At 43.9% G+C, this 18,680-nt stretch overlaps 1 protein-coding gene across 1 annotated transcript in view; it reads right to left on the bottom strand.

Annotated features, from left to right (window-relative positions):
* Ctnnbl1 (catenin beta like 1) overlaps nucleotides 1–16,614 on the bottom strand; it is a 156,494-nt gene extending 139,880 nt beyond the window's left edge. Inside the window, exon 1 of the mRNA XM_027945163.2 lies at nucleotides 16,424–16,614. Within this exon, the coding sequence (XP_027800964.1) occupies nucleotides 16,424–16,453 (30 nt within the window). The 5' untranslated portion in view covers nucleotides 16,454–16,614. The remainder of the gene's footprint in view (nucleotides 1–16,423) is intronic.
* Between the last annotated feature and the right edge of the window lie 2,066 nt (nucleotides 16,615–18,680).

Genomic DNA, 18,680 nt, shown 5'->3' with positions numbered 1-18,680 from the left:
AAGAACTCTACCAAGGGTAAGATAAATAGGTAAAGAAATGTCTTATGCACACACACAAAAAAACATATATAATGGAATAAAAGAATTGTTTTGAACCACCACCACCCCCCACCAAGTTTTCTTTGCAGCTTAGCAGGCTTAGAGTACCAAATTTGAAACTGGTAGCCTTTAGAAAAAAGTAACTAAATAGTGCAAAGCAAATATGTGGGGCATGATGCAGAAAGTTTTACATGCTACTTACTATAGCTTCACTTCATGAAAAAGGAACGTGAATCTTCATAAGCAAGTTTCCTCTGTGGGTGAATCTCCAGTCAGTTACAGCCAACTCAGAGCGAGCCATCAAGGCAAGCTACCCATTAGCTGTCAATTTAGAATGACTTCAGAAAGCCAGCCCCAGAGCTCCCCTGATATCTTTTCAACAACCTCTTAATCTTGTTTATAACACCTGTGTTAAGGCAGCCTGACATCAATTCTACTCACTTGTCTCAGACTGAAATTACTTAGAAACTTGAGAATTCCAGTAAACATACCAAAAAGCACAGAGACACAACTGCCCGAAACACCTGTACACAAGGGAATCAGGCCACCTCTTCCAAACAAGATGCACCTGTAAACCAGGCTGGACCTTAAAGGCAAAGTCAGACACAAATTTCAACAACAGGAGGCATTAATGTCACAGAATTGTGGGATTTAAAGAGCACATAAAGAATTCCTCCTGAAGCTTCCTCGCCAAGTGACTACCCAAACCACACACGGTTACTGCAACTGTGCCTGCTCTGCCCCAGAAAGTTAACATTTCATTTTCTTTTTAATCCTTTCACAACCCTTCTAGGTAGGCAATACCATTCCCCATTTCTAAAGCAAGGAAGCCAAGGTGCAAGAGACTCGTTAGCAAATCACCAAAGGTCAGAGAGCTGGGACATGGTAGACGGATTCAACCAGGGACAGGCAGCCTAAGTTGACAACATCATGTTACCAACACGTGGCTGGGAAATCAGCCTGTCCGTCTGGTTTCTGTGCTTACTACAGATCTGTTGTCTGACTCTTAACACCTGAGTAAACTGTTAGAGGCTCCAGTATGTTTTAGAAGCCCACATGTGTCTTCAGCCTATACAAAACACAAAACATGTAAGAAATTGATGCTAAAATTAGTCCCATTAAAAGGGAAACATGCAGTGAGAAGAGAAGGGACTCTGGTGACCAAGTCACCTACCAAGCCACCTGGGTTGTTAGTAGTGCTGACCTTGAACAAATGACCAGTTTCAACCTTAGTTTCATCCTTGGAAAAAATCTTTCTCAACGTTGAGGGATAATATGTGGAAGTGCCTAACCTGAAAAAAGTACTCCATAAGAGTTTTTAAAAAAAAAGAAAAGAAAAATATATATATCAAAATGGAAATGGATATGCCAGACCCAACCAACACAAAATAAAAACTAATCTTGTTCTGTATGATCTCTTATTTTTTGCCTGCATGGCTGGGCGAAGAGAAAACAGCAATTACAGCCCACAGTAGACTTACAGTAAATCTCTGGCAAATAAATGAAGCAATCGATCTTTTGCTTTAGGGTCAGAGAGAAATCCAGTCTTTAAAAGAAATGCCAATCAACTCTTGGGTTACTACAGGAACAGAACTGGGCTTTTATGAAGATCATCCAATGTTTTCAAGGTAACTTTCACCCAACCCAAGCGAGTTTCCTAGGAGGAGGGCCATGATCCTTCACAAATACAACTTAATCTACTCTCCATCCAGAAAAAAAGGCAAAGAAAAGAGGGCAACTGGGGAGATGCTAAACTGCAACAAAGAAAGATAGGTAGAAGGGACCAAATTCAGTCACCAAATCAATATGCTGTTTCACTCACTCACCACTGCGACCTTTCTGTAATCAAAGAGACATTTATTGAGCATTCACTCTCTGGCAGGCAGAGATCTGGTCACTGCCCTTGAGGAACTCACACTCCTATGAGAAGGCACACAACCAATCAAGTCCAGTAAAGAACGGTATTCATGGTATAGGGAAGCACGTTCAAGCAAGGCCAAATGATGGGACCATTCTGCCACATTCTACTCCAAGCTCCCTTTTTTTTTTTTTTTTTTTGGGGGGGGGGTGTACAGGGCTTGAACTCAGGGGCACTTGACCACTGAGCCACATCCCCAGCCCTATTTTGCATTTTATTTAGAGACAGGGTCTCACTGAGTTGCTTAGTGCCTTTTGCTGAGGCTGGCTTTGAGCTCTGTATCCTCTTGCCTCAGCCTCCGGAGCCACTGGGATTACAGGTGTGTGCCACTGAACCTGGCTTCCCTCTTCTTCTTTTTAAACTGCCTTTATCTATCAGAGCCCTCATCTAGGAAGCAGATTCCACCATCTACTTCCTGGGTGCCTTTGGACAGAGTATTAAACCTCTGTGAGCTTCCTTTGCTCGCCTGCAAAATAAGAACAGAAATGCTGACTGAGCATTTTGAGCCCAGGGGGCTCAGACTGAATGCCTTTGCTCATCCAATGTTTTTAAGGTAAGTTTCACCCAACCCAGGCAAGTTTTTAAAGATGAGATAGGATAAAATATGTATATCAAACAGCACAGAGCACAGCTCTGAGTGGGCTTCAATACCTAGAAGTCCAGGTCTTTGTTTTGTTCTCTTGGCTGGGGGGCTTCTGCGCTCCTCTGAGCTGCTCATTATCCGCTTCAGATCAGGAATACACCATCCCTATAGTGACCCCTTCTCCCCTAAACACAAAGATAGTCTACCCACTGGAGGGCAGGCCTGGCACACCTACCCCACGACATGATCCTGTTAGACTCGGAGTTGTGCTCCGAGAAAATCTGCACTAGCTGCTCTGGGCCATCACAAAGTTCACGTGGTCTGAGGTGCCTCTGCCTCGCACAAGGTGAAGCAGGAATAAAAATTGCTTTTTTAATTAAAATCAGACTTCCTCAGCCTCCAGCTGACAATCACAACTAACACGTGGAGTCCAACATCAGACAACTAGCCAGTCTCCATCCTGCTCTGAGGGTGCCTTTAAGCACTCTGAGGAGGGAGGGGGAAACTTACTAATTTAAACAAAATGTTTAATCTTCTAATTATGGGACAGGCTCCAAGAGGACGGAAAGCGATTTGCAATCTTCATTATGGAATCCCCACGCGACCACTGGCACAAGTCGTGTCAGCCAGAGGCAGATGTCATCTCTCTTCCCCCACCGAGCCTTCTGTGTCCTTGCAAGGTCTGTGAGAGTGAAGAAGTCTGGCAAAAATAAGTAGGAGAATCAGGATCTCTGTCTCCCCTAGTTCATTATGCTGAGGGAGGAGTGAGGCTCCCCAGAGAAGCCAGGGAGATAATATTCAGGAACTTCACACTGGCAGGCTAAGCAGCCTGAGGCCCTTTGAAACTCTGAAGTCTTATAAAAAACGCCCAGCTCAGGTGGTGCTTAGGCGATTCTTTTCATTTACTGAACAGTTCTGTCATCGGCGCTAGGAGATGCGTGGAGAATTAGGGTGGTGCCCACCAATGGCACCTCTGGTCAGAAGGAAATCTGTTCCTGTGCAGATACGCTTGTATCCTTGCTAATTTGTGTTATCGCCGCCCTTTCAGATCTCTCCGTGCTAACTCAGGAGGAAAAGTCCCTGCCAACCAACTCTGACGGCAGAACTCCCACTGGAAAACCAGTGGAACAGCAAAGGCAGGCAATTATGTCCTTTCATTAGGGACTGTTCTTTTTAAGTTCGCTTTTTAAAATTTTGAAAACAAAAAGTAGCCATTCCTGGACACCACTCACTGCAGTCACTTACACAACTGGCAGAAATGGAAATGTGCCCCCAAGCCAAATGAGAAAGATGTGCTGGAAGTAACCAGAACTGGCTGTGCCCCCTTAATTACCCACTGTAAAGTAAAACCAGACACAGAGAGGAGAGTCGCAGCAGATCTGGGCAAAACACGATATTTAATCATCAGTCCAGGCCATCTGCAACTGTTTTGCAGAAGCACATAAAGTTTACAGGATTCCAAAGCTTCTGATGAGTCACCAGGTGCCGAGGGTCAGCTGCATTGTCCTGGGGTCCACCAGGGGCTCTGCCTTCACTCTCTCCAGGCCAGGGTACTCAACACAGGGCACCATGCCCATATTTCCTGCGCCAAGCCTGGCATTAGGAGAGAGCTGCTTCTTGATTAAGCCAGAACAGATTAAGTGTTTAGAACTGGGAGATTCTGAAAACAACCCAGGTGGGAAAGCAATTATCCCAGGGCGAGCACAGCTTCCCGGGGGAGCGCCACACCCCTTTACAGTAAAGCTGGCCAGGCTGCCCCCCTGCCGTCCAGCCTCCATGTCAGAGACACGGTGATCTCTTGAAACATAAACCAAGTGGTGTCACTCCACAGCTTAAACTCCCTAAGAGCTTCCCCCAATACTGCTAAGAGGTCTCCCTCCTCCCTCAGCTCACCTCTCCGTCCTCATCTCAATGGTCCCGTCTTCACTGACAAGCTCTGACCATCTAACCCACATGTGACAAGCCTGTTCCCACCTGAGGGCCTCTGTGGCTCTCCCCTCAGCCTGCACTGCTATTCCCACAGCCCTTCACAGGGTCTGAGTCCTCAGCTCACAGGCCTCCTCCTCAGAGAGGCCTTCTGGAACTGTCTGAAGTAAATAACAGTAAAAGCTCCCCATCACAGTTACGGTCCTCCTGTTTTTCCTTCATATTGCATTTGAAATTATCTTTTTATCTGGTATGTGTTGGCTTGTTTAGGAGCTCTTATTTGCATTTGTGTTTCTCATTTATTGTCTATTTTGGATATAAGTTCCATCAAGATAGGGACTCCTACAGCTGTCTTGCACATGACTCTAGTCCCAGTGTCTAGGATAATACCTTACATTTAGTAGGCGTTTAATAAATACGTGTGGATTGATTAAAGAATGAAAGGTTCAACATGGATCACTAATCCAAATGGAATTTACTAACCACCCCCCAAGTCTGGATTGGCTCACAGCCTGACTGCAAGCATATGCCACAGGGCCTACCAACAACGGTAAACAACATGCTCTTTCTTTGCCAACCTCTGGTAAATGACTGGGCAAAACCCGATGGCAAAGAGACAAAACCAAAGTGGAGAACGGCGGACTATCCTTGCTGCAGAACTGAAAAATCTGCTGGCCTCTGGGGTAGGGTTTTGCCCTTTCACAAAGAGTCACACGGGCTGGGCCCAAAACTTGGGTCATTGGAAGGTCCAGCAAGGACAGGATACACCACAGGAGACAGTTCCAGGTCCTGCCACCCAGAGTCCCCAGTCATGGCAAGTCAGAAGTTGGGAGCCAGTGAGCACATGTACATACCAAGTCTAAAAGTCACTGGTGCGTGTGTGCGTGTGTGTGTGTGTGTGTGTGTGTTGGGAGGGCAGGGGAAAAGGAAAGGTTGGGTATGAGAGGGAGAGTGCCAAAAAGGTACTGGGGAAAAGCAAAATGAGGTCAAGAACAAGGACACAGGGTCTCAGATGGCTGCTATAAGCTAGACTTCAAGGGCCAGTAGGTGTGTGAATTTGGTTAAAAGGATGGTTAAAAGACAAAACCAAGACATCGGACAGGCAAACACACCCTCCAAGAAGATAAGCAGCCATGAAAGAAAGGGGCATTCCACAGAAGGACGGGGTCAGCCCTATTTGGGATGCTGATTCTCTTGACCAGTGGCCAACAGTAATTGCTAAGATGTTCTCCGGTCCCCAAGATGGCTGTATGGGCAATGAGATGCTAGAGAAAAAGCTCTACAGAAAATAAAAACAAACCGTGCTGGGATTTCTAGTATCTGACAGACTTCTGGGTGTAGGAGAAGAGCTCCAAGAATATGCATGCCTCATTCACCCAACAACCTCAACTTTCATGACACCATTAGAGCAAAGCCGAAGAAGGCCTGAGGGTTCGAGAGAATTCCATCAAAGAAACAGCACAAGGAGGGTCAGCTGACACCAAGGAGAAGAATAAAAAAGTGCTAAAGTAGGTACAAGAACTCAAAATCCCTAACATTCTACCACGCAGGGGTAAGAGCTTTCCACACTTCAAAAAGGTCAGCAGAGAATCTGGACACCACGTGCACCATGATGATGATTCTGAGACACAGTGAGACCTACAGAAAAGGCCAGAACGCCTGTGTTTTAGAAGGACTGGCATTAAAAAATGCTGGAAAACACAGGAGGCATGACCATGGACAAGCACTGCTCTGAATCCCACTGTACCAGGCACCTGGGGTCCTGAGGCAAGTGACTTTCCCCCTCTGGCTTCTGGCTTCCCCTCTGTAAGAAGAGGCTAGACCATCTTGGGTTCCTCCTTGTTCCACACTTTCCCCTCACTTACTGACCTCAGCAATCTAAAAAATCGGTTTATGAAGACCACTACATTTTCCAAAGACTCCAAATAAAAGAGAAGTTAGCACAATTCAATACAACTTACAACACCTTTAAAAAGAAACCTGATTATGGGTTCCTTCCCATGACAACCCCCAACTAATCGATGGTAATATCTTTCTCTGGTCCTTTATTGCTGAGCTTCAGCACTCTGTTGATTCTGAGACACTGCCACCTTCCCAGCCCAACCAAGTCATCCCTGCCAGAGCCCCCACACCAGGTTTCAGCTCACTCTGTAATTATGTAACCTTGAAATGCTCAAAAAGTTTCCCCCTCCATTAATTTGAGAAGCTAATAGCTGTTAGAAGGGAAGCGTTAGTGTTCAGAGAGGCTAGCAGTAGAAGATAAGGTGACAAAACCAAAAGCGGCACAGAAAATAGCGTTCCAACAGTATACACCAGCAGAACTGATGTATGCTAATATTAGAATCCATCCAAAGTCCAAAAAGAAATTTTAAACTCAGATGCTCTTGACTGAGAAGGAGCTCAAGTAATGTAATGTAATCAACCTTCAATTTTATGCATTAACAGCATGAGCACATGAATAATGCCAAACAAACTGTTCAATAATCAATCATACCCGCTTTTGGAATAAAGTCAAATATATCCAGACAGAAGCATCAAGACACTCTGCTTGGTTTTAAATCCTTCTCAGTTCAGTCAGTGACTCTGGACGTTGCTGAGTAGTTGGGTGAAGAGAAGCCCAAAGAGCCAAGGGAAAGGTAATGTGTTCACAGCAACTGATAATCCCACAGGAAGTAAGAGATGGAAATGCACTGCGGGAGTTTCTCTAGATCTTACTTTGAACTCCAGCATGAAGATAACCCAGTTTCTATTTACCAACCCACAAAGGAGCACGCTTTGAGATCAGACACTTCTGAAACTATGGAAAAGGAAATGGCTTTGAACAATTCAGCAGAAATACTGAAGAACCAAATGGCTGACCTTGGAGGAGGTAAGAGAAGTATCAGAATTCCCGCTACACCTTCTCCTGATTCCAATCTCTCTACCACAGACAAGATTCAGATCAAAACCAACTACTTCCCTCAGGATGATTAGGAGGGAACAAAAGAGAGAGAGAGAGAGAGATGAAGAAAGGAGTAATTTGTAAATGAGATTCCTGGCATAGATGAGAGGAAAACTGAGATTTCTTAGTAATGTGAAAGAGACCTGGGGAAAAGAATGACTTTGTTGATGACATAATTCTTGATATCAATGACTGCTAACTGTGGCAGAATGGGACTGTGCTTTAACCTATTGAGAACATTCTACACTGTGGCATGTGTGGGTGACAAACTGTTCTCATTTCATTTTATTGCATTCTAAACCTTAATCTCCAAGGGACCAAAGACCTTGAGAATACTGAGGCAGCTTTGTGGAATTCAAGACAAACCTCCCCACCCCCCACACTCTGTAGTATGTTTGTTTAGAATGATTTCAATGATAAAAATAACTAACATTCACAAGGCACTTACTATGTGTCAGGCACTATACTACCCATACTGTCTCATTTAATCCTCTTTTTAAAAAAAAATGATAAAGTGGAGACTTTTTTAAAAAGACAGTGGACTAGAGATAGACACTTTTATACATTCTCCATTTCAAAGATGAAAACCAGGCCTTAAAAGGTTAATTAACTGACCCAAGGTCACACAGCTAGAAGGCAGCAGGGCTGGGATTCTAACACAGGCTGTCTGACCCAGAATTTGTATTCATCTATTAGACATTAAAAGACCCCTAACAGGCAGGCAGAATGGCACATGCTTTGAATTCTTTTCTCCGACAGTGCTGACAGCTATTTTGAACTACCCACATTCTCTAATGTAGTCATTTTTATCTAGGAAAACTTCCCTATTGGATTAAAACTTATAAATTAAATCTTCCATTTAAACAATGACACCTAATGAGAGATCCCAGAAATCCCAGTATGCTGTCTTCCTCCAAAATTAGGGAGGCTGCTCAATAAAACCTGTCTTCAAGGAGGTGGAAGTAGGTGGGCCTGAAGTCTGACCAGAGAAGCTATTTGTTCTCTGTTAACCTGTAGAGGAAGCAGACCCACACCCTCAAGCCCGTAGAGGGACACATGATAAAAAGCAAGACCTCCCAGAGGCTATCTATTTGACAAGCCTTGAGAGTGTCAACTATATCTGTGGGGGCCAGAATAGAACAGGAGGGACAGATTTCTTCCCTATGAAGTTTCTTCCAACTGCCTGCTCCCCAGGGGAGCTGCTCAGCCCTCATATCGCCTGCATACCAGCCCTGATGCTCCGTACATGGATTGCAAATCTTGGGACCACCCGTTAGATGACAAGAACAGTGACATACTTCTTTACGTATCCAGAATGAGAGTTGGACACTTTTGTATCCTAACACCTTGGGTCCTGAGTCGAAAGCTGGCCTTCTGAGTGTGAGCTTGGACAATTCATAAGAAACAGACGCTTGCCTTTCATCTTTAAGCCCTTTGGTCTCTAAGCCTTCTCCCAAGTCTGCTGAGCAGCAACACCCTGACTAACTGCAAAGCTGGCCATGGGGGTGGGAGGAAGCAGAGTAAGTGATACCAGAACATCTGGCCAGAATGTTCAGGAGATGCATGAGACATAAGTCAGGGTCAAGGGGCAGGGAGTTGTCTACATAAAGGGGCCAAAAGGAAAAGTTGAGGTCTTCCAAGATGGAGAACAGGGCTACACAGTCAAAATCTAGTAGAGTCAAGAATAGCAAAATCCACAAAAATCTTTAGCAAAAGAGGGCATTCTATAAAATAACTGCCAAGTATACTTCAAAAATGAAAGACAAAGAGAAGACTGAGAAGGAACAATGACAATTAACTGTGAGGCAGGCTCCTTGGGAGGATCCTCAAATACAAGATGAAGCCTTAGTGGAAAAGCAGGCGACATCTGAATTAAGCCTGCAGTTTAGTCTCTGGTGTTATGTGAATGCTTCCTTTTTGATCATTATACTATATAAAATATTAGGTTTAGGGGAAGCTGGAGGAGGTGAACACGGAAACTCTACCATGTTTATAAACTTACTCTAAGTTTAAAATTAATTCAAAACAAAAAGCTTTAAAACACAATCTATTTGTGGCATGAGTAGAAAGACCAGATGAGAAACAAGAGGAAAGCAACTCAGAACTGGGTTGGATCAAACTTTCCTGAAGACTGCAGGAAAACCAGGGCATCTGTGGCAGCAAGCAAACTGGGCACCGAGAAACGCCTCGGGAGAGGGGAGGCAGCCGGCACACCTGAGGGCACACCTGAAGGCACACCTGGGGGCACACCTGAAGGCACAACTGGGGGCACACCTGGGGGCACACCTGAGGGCACACCTGAGGGCACGCGCTGGCTCCATCCTTGGGCAGCCATTTATTGGACATCAGCTACAGAGGAAGCTGCTGCAAGGGGCTGTCCCCACCTCGAAGGTTAGGGAGGCACATAGGCATGTGTTTTGTGTCAAAAAAAAATGTGCCAGAGGAAAGACAGAGCTTGAGAAGGTTGGTAGAGGGAAGACATGAAATTAAGAGAAAAGAAATCACTTGAGACAAAATCGAAAACACCCGGAAATGGGAGTTATCAGTGAGAACAGCTCTTTATCTGTTATTTATAGCCACACTACTAACAAAAGAACTTCAAAAAGCACTAAATTGTCATACAAAAAGGAGCCTAGCTCATGATGCTATAAAATGACATCAGGATTAAAGTAATATTCTTAGGGTTATAAGGTAAGATGAGACCACCAGGGAATGACAGCTATATCGGAGCACAGGCACTCAGGCTTACAATAGTGTGCCTAACACCACACCACAAAACCCAACAGCAAAACTCACAAACTACAGCCACTGCCTTAAAAGAAAGAGGCAGATAACAAGAAATACAAATGATAAACGCACACAAGAAAAAAAAATACATGTTAAAGTGACCTTGAACTAACACTTTATATACCTGCTAGATTAATGGGGAAAAAATAAATTATGACAACTAGTACTATCAAGATTGCAGTAAAATTGAAACACACACTGCTGGTAACACTGCAAACTGATGAAGGAGTGATTCCGTATGAGTACCAGGTATTGCTTAACACCAGCAGCTGAGGAGACCCCTTCATCTCTGGCCCCCGCCCCACAATGCCCCGCCACCACCAGGCTTTTGCTCTTACCCCAGAGTCAACGACTCTCCCTAGCCTCCTCTGTCAGCCCCAGGATGCCTAGTCCCTCATCAAGGCTGGGATTCCAATGCCATCATCTCCCTTTCCTTCAATGAACAACCAAATCCATGCTCAGAGACACAATCCCTCCCCAAGAACAAGCCCTCCTTCCTCCCACCGCGTTCCCACAGTGCTGCCATTCATACACCGAGCTGCTTAAATGGCTTTCTCACTCCTCAAATTATGAGTTCTTTAAGGCCCAGGATCATGTGTTAATAATTTTGATACATGCAATACTTCCCACTAACAGATGGGCAGGGGAATGCCACATGAACAAAGAAGTTCACCACAATATTATCTCCAAGAACAAAAACGTGGAAACCACCTAAATATCCAATTATAGAGAAATAATTTAGGTAAAAATGGTCTATCACTCAAACAATAAGTATGCAAATGTTAAAAATAACGTGAAGGCTATGTGGAAACACAGAAGATATTTCTGGCAACGTTAAGTTAAAAACAGAACACAAACAGTCTGCATGCAATGGTTACAGTCATGCAAAATATTTAAAGGCTGTAGAAATATCACAATGTTGACTGGATTAGGGTGGCCGTTTTCCTCTTCTCAAATATTTTAATACTGTTCCTGTCAGTTTATTATCATTAAATTTTTTTATTTCAAAAGAAAGAAATAAGAGTGGGAGAGGAACAAGATTAGAAATTCCTATAAGCCCATTCAGTCCAAGGAGATGCTATGCTATTACTGACAGGGGGCAAGAGGAGTGGGTGTCTGCAATATTGCCAAAACTGGGGTCCCTGACCCCAATCTGCCTCAAAGAGAAAACCTCTCATGACACAAAGCAAGTCATTCCCACTGAGCCAAGCTACACTAAATGTGAATTCTTTATTGCAAAACTTCGGAGGTAAGAACTTTTTCCAGACATCTGTGGAATTAGTATTAATGAGAGTGCCCTGGAGTTCAGAGCTGCGCCTATGCAGCAGAAACTTCTCCGCCAAGCAACTGCTGGGCACACTTCTTGATGAGATGTCTGCGCCCGAAGGCATCAAAAAAGTACATTTCCATATTGGGAACATAACGGTTTCCTCTTTAAGACTTTTTCCAGCACCTCCTGTCCACATTGTAATTCTCCTGTCTTCTCAAATGAATAGTTAACATATGTCAAGGATATAAGGCACACCTCGTGTCTAACTCTATTACTAGAAGAACCAATCTCAGCAGAAAATTGGAATCTTCCCACCAAGTTGCCCCAAAAATGAAATTTAGTAAGCACACACACAAAAAGTTAAATAGCTTTAATAAACATTTTTCTTGACATTTAATGATATATGTCATATGTGTGTGTATACATGTGTGTGTGAGTGTGTGTGTATATATATATATATTTTTTTTTCTTCTCACCTTAGTCCCCGAATTTTAGGAAGGGAAAGACCCGGATATCTTACGGCCCAAACTCCTCATTTTGCAAGTGATAAGAAAAATGATGTACAGAGAAGGGAAGTGACTTGTCCTGAGTCAACCAGATAAGTAATGATAAAGGCAGGATTAAAACCCAAATCTCCCAGATTTTCAGCCCCAATTTCTTCTACTTCATCAAGTTTTTTTATCCCTTGAAATCTCTGGAGCCCTTAGTCAAAATAATTAGTACCACAGAACTTTAAAGCTAGAAGGAGCCTAGAGAGCATCTTACTTAATCCCCTCATTAGGCATATGAGGAAATTGAGGCCCAGAAAGATTAAGAGATTTGCTCACGATATCTTGAATGGCAGGGGAAAGGCATAATTTAAGCTGAAAAATCTGCAAACCAATGCCCAGGAGAAGAAAAGGATGTCTTGGCTGGAGAAAAACTTAAAAGGAATGTATTTTATTCTACACCAGGGGATCTCAAAGTATAGGCCTTGGACCAGCAGCTTTAACATCAGATGGGATCTAGTTAGAAATGCAAAATCTAGGTTCCCACAGGGGACTTACTAAGTCAAATTCTGGGGGTTGGCATGTTCAAAGCAGACAGCTTCAGTCCCTTATGTTGCAAGAAGTAAACTTCAATAGCCATCTGAGTTTACTTGTAAATGATAACTACAATCAACAGCACTGAAGATCTACACATTCTTAGGGCTAGGGATGTGGCTCTATGATAGGGTACTTGCCTAGCATGCATGAGTCCCTGGGTTCAATCCCCAGCATCACCAAAAACAAAAGATCCACGCATTCTTCTATATGTGTACTATATACATCAAATTTAAAAGTTTGTTAAATCTGAAAACAAAAGGGAAAACTCGCTTGGGTGGTCAGGGGGCTTCAGTTCTGACTCTGCTCCTTCCTGGCTGCCCTCCCAAGCTTAACCTTCCTTATCTACAAAGCAGGCATGCCCCCTGCTTCACAGGGCATGTTGAGAATCAAAGGTGACCACTTATCTGAAAGCACCAGTGCTCAGCAGCTGGCACATAGGAGACAGGCAGTATAGTACAACGGTCAGGAGCTCCAGCTACAGAATAAGACTGAGTACCCTGGCCTAGCACTATCTGGCTAGCTACCTTCAGGTGGCACTTCCTTTGAACAACAGAGATTAAAAGCAGTTCCTTCCGCATAGGTTTGCTATGAGAATTTAGAGATGATGCAGGTAAGCCATCTGTCTTTCTTGTCTATAGAAAGTGTTGTTTCCAAAAAGTTCACATCCATAAATTCATCTGGTCTCTATGACTTTCCACAAGGGCATGAGTCCATCTGGCTGGTGTGGACTAGATTCCAGACTGCACCATCCTTTACAAACAGAAGTGAACACAGACCATACTAGAGGGGAAACTGCATGAATAGCGCATGTAGGCAATGAAGCAGGCTGGAAAGAAGACCAAGGGTCCAGGTTTCAAATCAGCCACAATCCTGGCCTATAACCAAGTCCCTTATCATAGTGGGATTCACTTTTTATCTGTAAACAAGTGACTTGATGAAGAAATCTGTATCACTTCTCAGATAAACTTCAAATTTATCATGAGCCACACAGAAGCCCAACCATGGGCTGCCATCTGCCTACATCTCCAACTTCGTCACCTCCCCTCCCTGCAGAATCACCAGGCTCCAGCCACAGGGCTCCTCTAACAGCTGCACCAGCTTCTACCTAGAGCCAGTGCCTGTTCTCGTGCTCCCTCTGCCTCTTTCACATGACTGGCTCCTTCTCAACCTTTAGTCTGTCGATATCCATTCCTCAGGCTCCTTTCCTGACCACGTTATCTAAATAGGTCCTGTCCCCCTCTCTCAGGGATTGCCTTCTACAACAGTGCTGTCCAAAAGAAATATAACAAAAGCCACCAACTGAATTTACTTTAAATTTTCCAGTAGTTGCATTGAAAAAGTTTTTAAAAAGGTAACATTAACTTTAATTTCTTTAACTCAATATATCTTAAGTATTATCATTTCACCATGTAACCAATATAAAAAGTAAGATTTTATTTTCATACTAAATATGTGAAATCCGTGTGTACTTTATGCATATACCGGAGTTCGATTCAGACTAGCCACACTTCAGGTGTTCAATAGTCATATGTGCCTAGCAGCCACCAAATCACAGTTTTCTGGCAGACTCTTGGATGTTTCCTTCATAGCACATTTCATGTTTGCTTATTTATTATCTGTGACTTCCCCATCAGACTTTTCTTTCAAATAAAAGCAAGAGCCTTATCTGTTTCATTTAATGTTTGTTTTAGTCAGTTTTTTTTGCTGCTGTGACTAAAAGGACCTGATCAGCACAAATACAGAGGAGGAAGAGTTTATTTGAGGGTTCACAGTTTCAGAGGTCTTAGTCCATAGAAGGCTGAACATCATGGCAAGAGAGTGTGGCAGGGGGAAACAACTCTCACATCATGGTCATCAAGAAGCAGAGAGAGGGCTGGGGATGTGGCTCAAGCGGTAGCGCACTCGCCTGGCATGCGTGCGGCCCGGGTTTGATCCTCAGCACCACATACAAACAAAGATGCTGTACCCGCCGAAAAACTAAAAAATAAATATTAAAAAAAATTCTCTCTTTCTCTCTCACTCTCTCTTTAAAAAAAAAAAAAAGAAGCAGAGAGAGACTCCACTCGGCAGATACAAATATATACCCAAAGCCACGCCTTAATTCCCACCTCCTCCAGCCACACCCCACCACTTCAGTTGACAGTTAATCCCTATCAGGAGATTAAATCACTGATTGGGTTAAGACTTTGACAATCCAATCAGGTCTCCTCTGAACCTTCTTGCATTGTCTCACATGAGTTCTGGGGGACACCACAGCTAAACCATAACAAAGTTGTATACTTAGTGAACCCAGCACTTTGCACACAGTATGTGTTCTAGAATATTTGTGCACAAACAAATGAACCTCTTCTAATAATAACATTCTATGAATGAATCCATAGACTAGCCTTTCCACAATTCCCAAACAAGCACACAATCACTTATTCCTTTCTTGTTACACTCGTAAAAAGAAAAAGATCTTGGCCTTTTACCTCCATACTGCTTATAGGTTTTTTTCCCCTGGATGTCTGTAGTCTCCAGGGTTATTTTTATATATATATAATTCATGAGGGAGTGGCACAAAAATCATTGCTAATGTTTATTGAATGTTTACTCCTTCATGAGCATCGGTTTAACCACTTTACATTTCTCAATGGCTTCTCAACAGCTCTTTGAGGTAGGTACCATCACTGCCCCATCTACAATGAGGAAAACAAGGCACAGACTTTAGTTCAAGGTTACAGCAGCAAGTTTGTAGCAAAACAGAGATGGCAAGCAACCTGGGACTCCAGACTCAGGGTCCTTAACCATCTACTTTTGACTTCAGAGCTATCCAGTAAAAAACATGAGGCCAACTATCCATGAAATGTACACACTAAAATTTGTAATTTTCTAGTAGATACATTTTTTTAAAAGTCAACAGAAACAACTAAGATTGGCATCAAATGTATTTCATTTCACCCATTAACTAAAATGATCATTGAGTCAAATGATCAATGCAGCTGATGTGATCATGATCACATAATCAATATAAAAAGATTTTTTTCACAGTAAGTCTTCAAAATCCAGTGTGCTTTTACAATTACAGTATTTCTCAAGTCAGACAGTCACAGTTCACACGTTGCAGTGCCATGTTTAACTACTGACCACCAGACTAGACAGCCCAGCCCTACTGCCTCTTACAATCAGCCTCTTTAGATAAACTCAAAAGAAGGGGGAAACAGTGGGGCTGACAGCCAGGACAGCTGAGCTCCATCCTAGCTCTTACAGAACTGAGTGGCTTTAACCAAGTCTTTTTACCCTCTGGACCACCTTTTCCCCACAAGTACCTTGAGCTAGGTGGGGCAGGAAGATTCCCAGGGACCCTTCCCACGCCAGAATTCCAAACATCTCCCAACAAACGCAGCTAACAAGGGCACATGCTTTAAAATCACCTTTCGCATCCCTCACTTCGTTTGGTCCTCAACCCTACTGCCTCCACTTTATAGATGCAAAAACTGAGGCTCAGAGAGGGGGCAATCACTTGTCCAAAAGTCACCCAGGCAGGGAAGTCCAAGCAAAATCAGGGCTCTCCCACCACTACTCCCCTCAAGCTCAATGCGGAGTCCAGGGGGGGAGCAGATGACTGTGAACCTAGTAAAGTCTGGGGCTTCCGAGGAGCTGAGGGAAGCAGGCCCGAGAGTGGGGTGAGAAAAGGAGAAGGGGCTCAGGCCCAGAGAAAAAAAGAACCCAAAAGGCCCAGGAGATCTTCCAGTGAAGAGAAATGAGAGGCTGGAACCCCAGGTGGCATGCAAGTGAGGGGCCCAGGAATGAAAGGAGGTGAACTGAAGGGACTCTGGCCCAGGGACCCCTGCCCGGGTGAGGGTAACCCCCCGGCACTCCCTGCCCCTCCTACCTGGTAGCTCAGAAGTTCGCCCACGTCCATGGCTCCTGGCCCAGTCAACGCCGGTTACAAGAGTTCCCTCCACTCACAACCAAACCGCGGGCCGCTCAGCAGCTGCTCCAGCCACACAGCCGTGAAGTAGCAAGAGAGGTGCCTCAGAGCCAATGGGGTAAAAGCGCTCGAGACCGTCGAGTCGGCCACACTGCGGTAAAAGACAGTGCTACCGTAAAGCGCGCTGCATTTGTAACAGTACTTCTTCCGCCTAGAGCCTTTAAAAGTGGGCGGAGACTAGGAGGGGCGAGACGGAGCGGGAGAAAGGACTGAAAGGATAGCAGACTTATTGCGCGCCCCTCTGTGCAGGGTGGAGTGCCGGTTCCCGTGCGCTCTTAAAACCATTCCAGGGACCTGGACAACTTTATCTTCGTTTCACAAATAAGGAAACTGAGACTCAGAACCGTACGGCACCCGAACTGAGATGTGCAACAAATGTAAATAAAATATACTCTGGATGTCTAAAGCTTATACTGATTACATGTTAAAATAATACATTGGATATATTGAATCAAATAAAATATATTATAAAATCAATTTCACCTGTTCTCTTTACTGTTTTTCCTTTTACCTTTGGAATGTGCTTGGACATGTGGATGTCATTTGTGGTCCCCATGATAACTTCACTGAACCGTGCTTGCTTAGAAAATGACTTGTCCAAGGTCTGAGTTTCTACTCAGCTATGCAAGGCCCAGTGGGAACTGGATGATCTTGTGTCTTCCCAAGCTATGTAAAAAGGTTTTCTGGAGGAGAAAGTTGCCCATGGTTGGAAGAGATTCAAAGAGTGCATCTGATCTTCTGGGGCATAAATGAGGAACATCTTTAAAAGTCATTCTGCCATTATCATTCGTATGTAAATCACTTTCCCCATCCTATCTCAACTGTCTCCAATTATACAGAAATTCTTTATACTCCTCAATGCCAAATCCTCTCCTCCAAGTAAGGAATCTCTTTCCTCATTAGTCTCATGCCTGGCACCTCTCCACTGCTTACAGATCTCAGTCTGTAATTTTTTACTTGCCTTCTCATTTACTGACAGCCTCATTAACTGGATCGCAAGCCCAACAAAAGCAGGGGTTATGTAAATCATGTTGACAGCTATATCCCCAAAGCCTAGTATAGTGCCTGGAAGGGAGACATTTTCACAATGGACTTTGTGGGCCAGGGAAAGGAGAACAAATTTTATGCTAACAGCATTTGGAAGCTGTTGAAATGTTTTAACCAGGGAAGTTCTGTGATCTGGTTCATGCTTTTCAAAGATGACCTAGGTGATCTACTTTGAACTCAGTCTATTTGGGTATCTTTTCCCCTCCTACTTAATATGAATATAGATTTTGCATCATTCTGAGAGGCAGGACACAGTAATGTGAGAATATAACTTTTAGACACAGACCAGCTTGGATAGACAGGTTTGCAAAAACTCATGGCTACATTTTTAGGACATTTGCATGTAAGCTGGTTGACTTCAGCTTGAAATCAGTCATGATGGGAGGATTTGTCTGTTGGGATAAACAGGGATTGTCACTATTTTCACTCTTCCAGAGACCCAATTGTTCAACACCTACCGCCACACCCCTGGTTTGGGTGCTAGTCAAAGTTCTAGACATCTAGGTATTTGCCCTCAGGTAAGTTACTTCCTATCTCCCTAAATTGCAGTTTCCTCATCTGTAAAGTGACTCATTCATTCAGTATATACTGAGAGCTTATTCAATGCTAGGCACAATTCTGAGTTCTGAGAATACAGCAGCTTATAAAACAAAGTTCCTGCCTTCTTGGAGTCTACATTCTCGCCACAGAGAAAAACCTCATAGAGAAAATATTGTTCTGAGTCTCATTTTAAAGAGATGGGGAAACAGTAGTGAGCAATCTCATCACTGCATGCCTGATTTTCTGGCCTCAAAGTGAGGATTCAACTGCATCTATCTCAGAGGTCTCGTGAGATGCTGTGTTCAAAGCACTAAGCACAGTGCCTAGCACGGAAAAGTGCTCCGTCCATGTCTGATGTTGATGGGATACAGAGACGAGTGGGATGGGGCAGGTGAGATGGGGGCGAGGATGAGAGCATTCCTCAATCCCTTTCCTTCAGGTGTTCAGTCTACATGTCTTAAACACAGAACCAAAGGCAGAATCCTGTGAGACCCAGGCTTGCCAAATGGGACGATGGACAGCCAGAGCCGGTGCCATTTGAACTGGAGTTTAAAGATGAGAGGAGTTCTCC

Source organism: Marmota flaviventris, chromosome 2, assembly GCF_047511675.1.
Source record: "Marmota flaviventris isolate mMarFla1 chromosome 2, mMarFla1.hap1, whole genome shotgun sequence".
Lineage (NCBI taxonomy): Eukaryota > Metazoa > Chordata > Mammalia > Rodentia > Sciuridae > Marmota > Marmota flaviventris.
The sequence above is the reverse complement of the archived record's forward strand: the minus strand, read 5'-3'. Positions and strand labels throughout refer to the sequence as shown.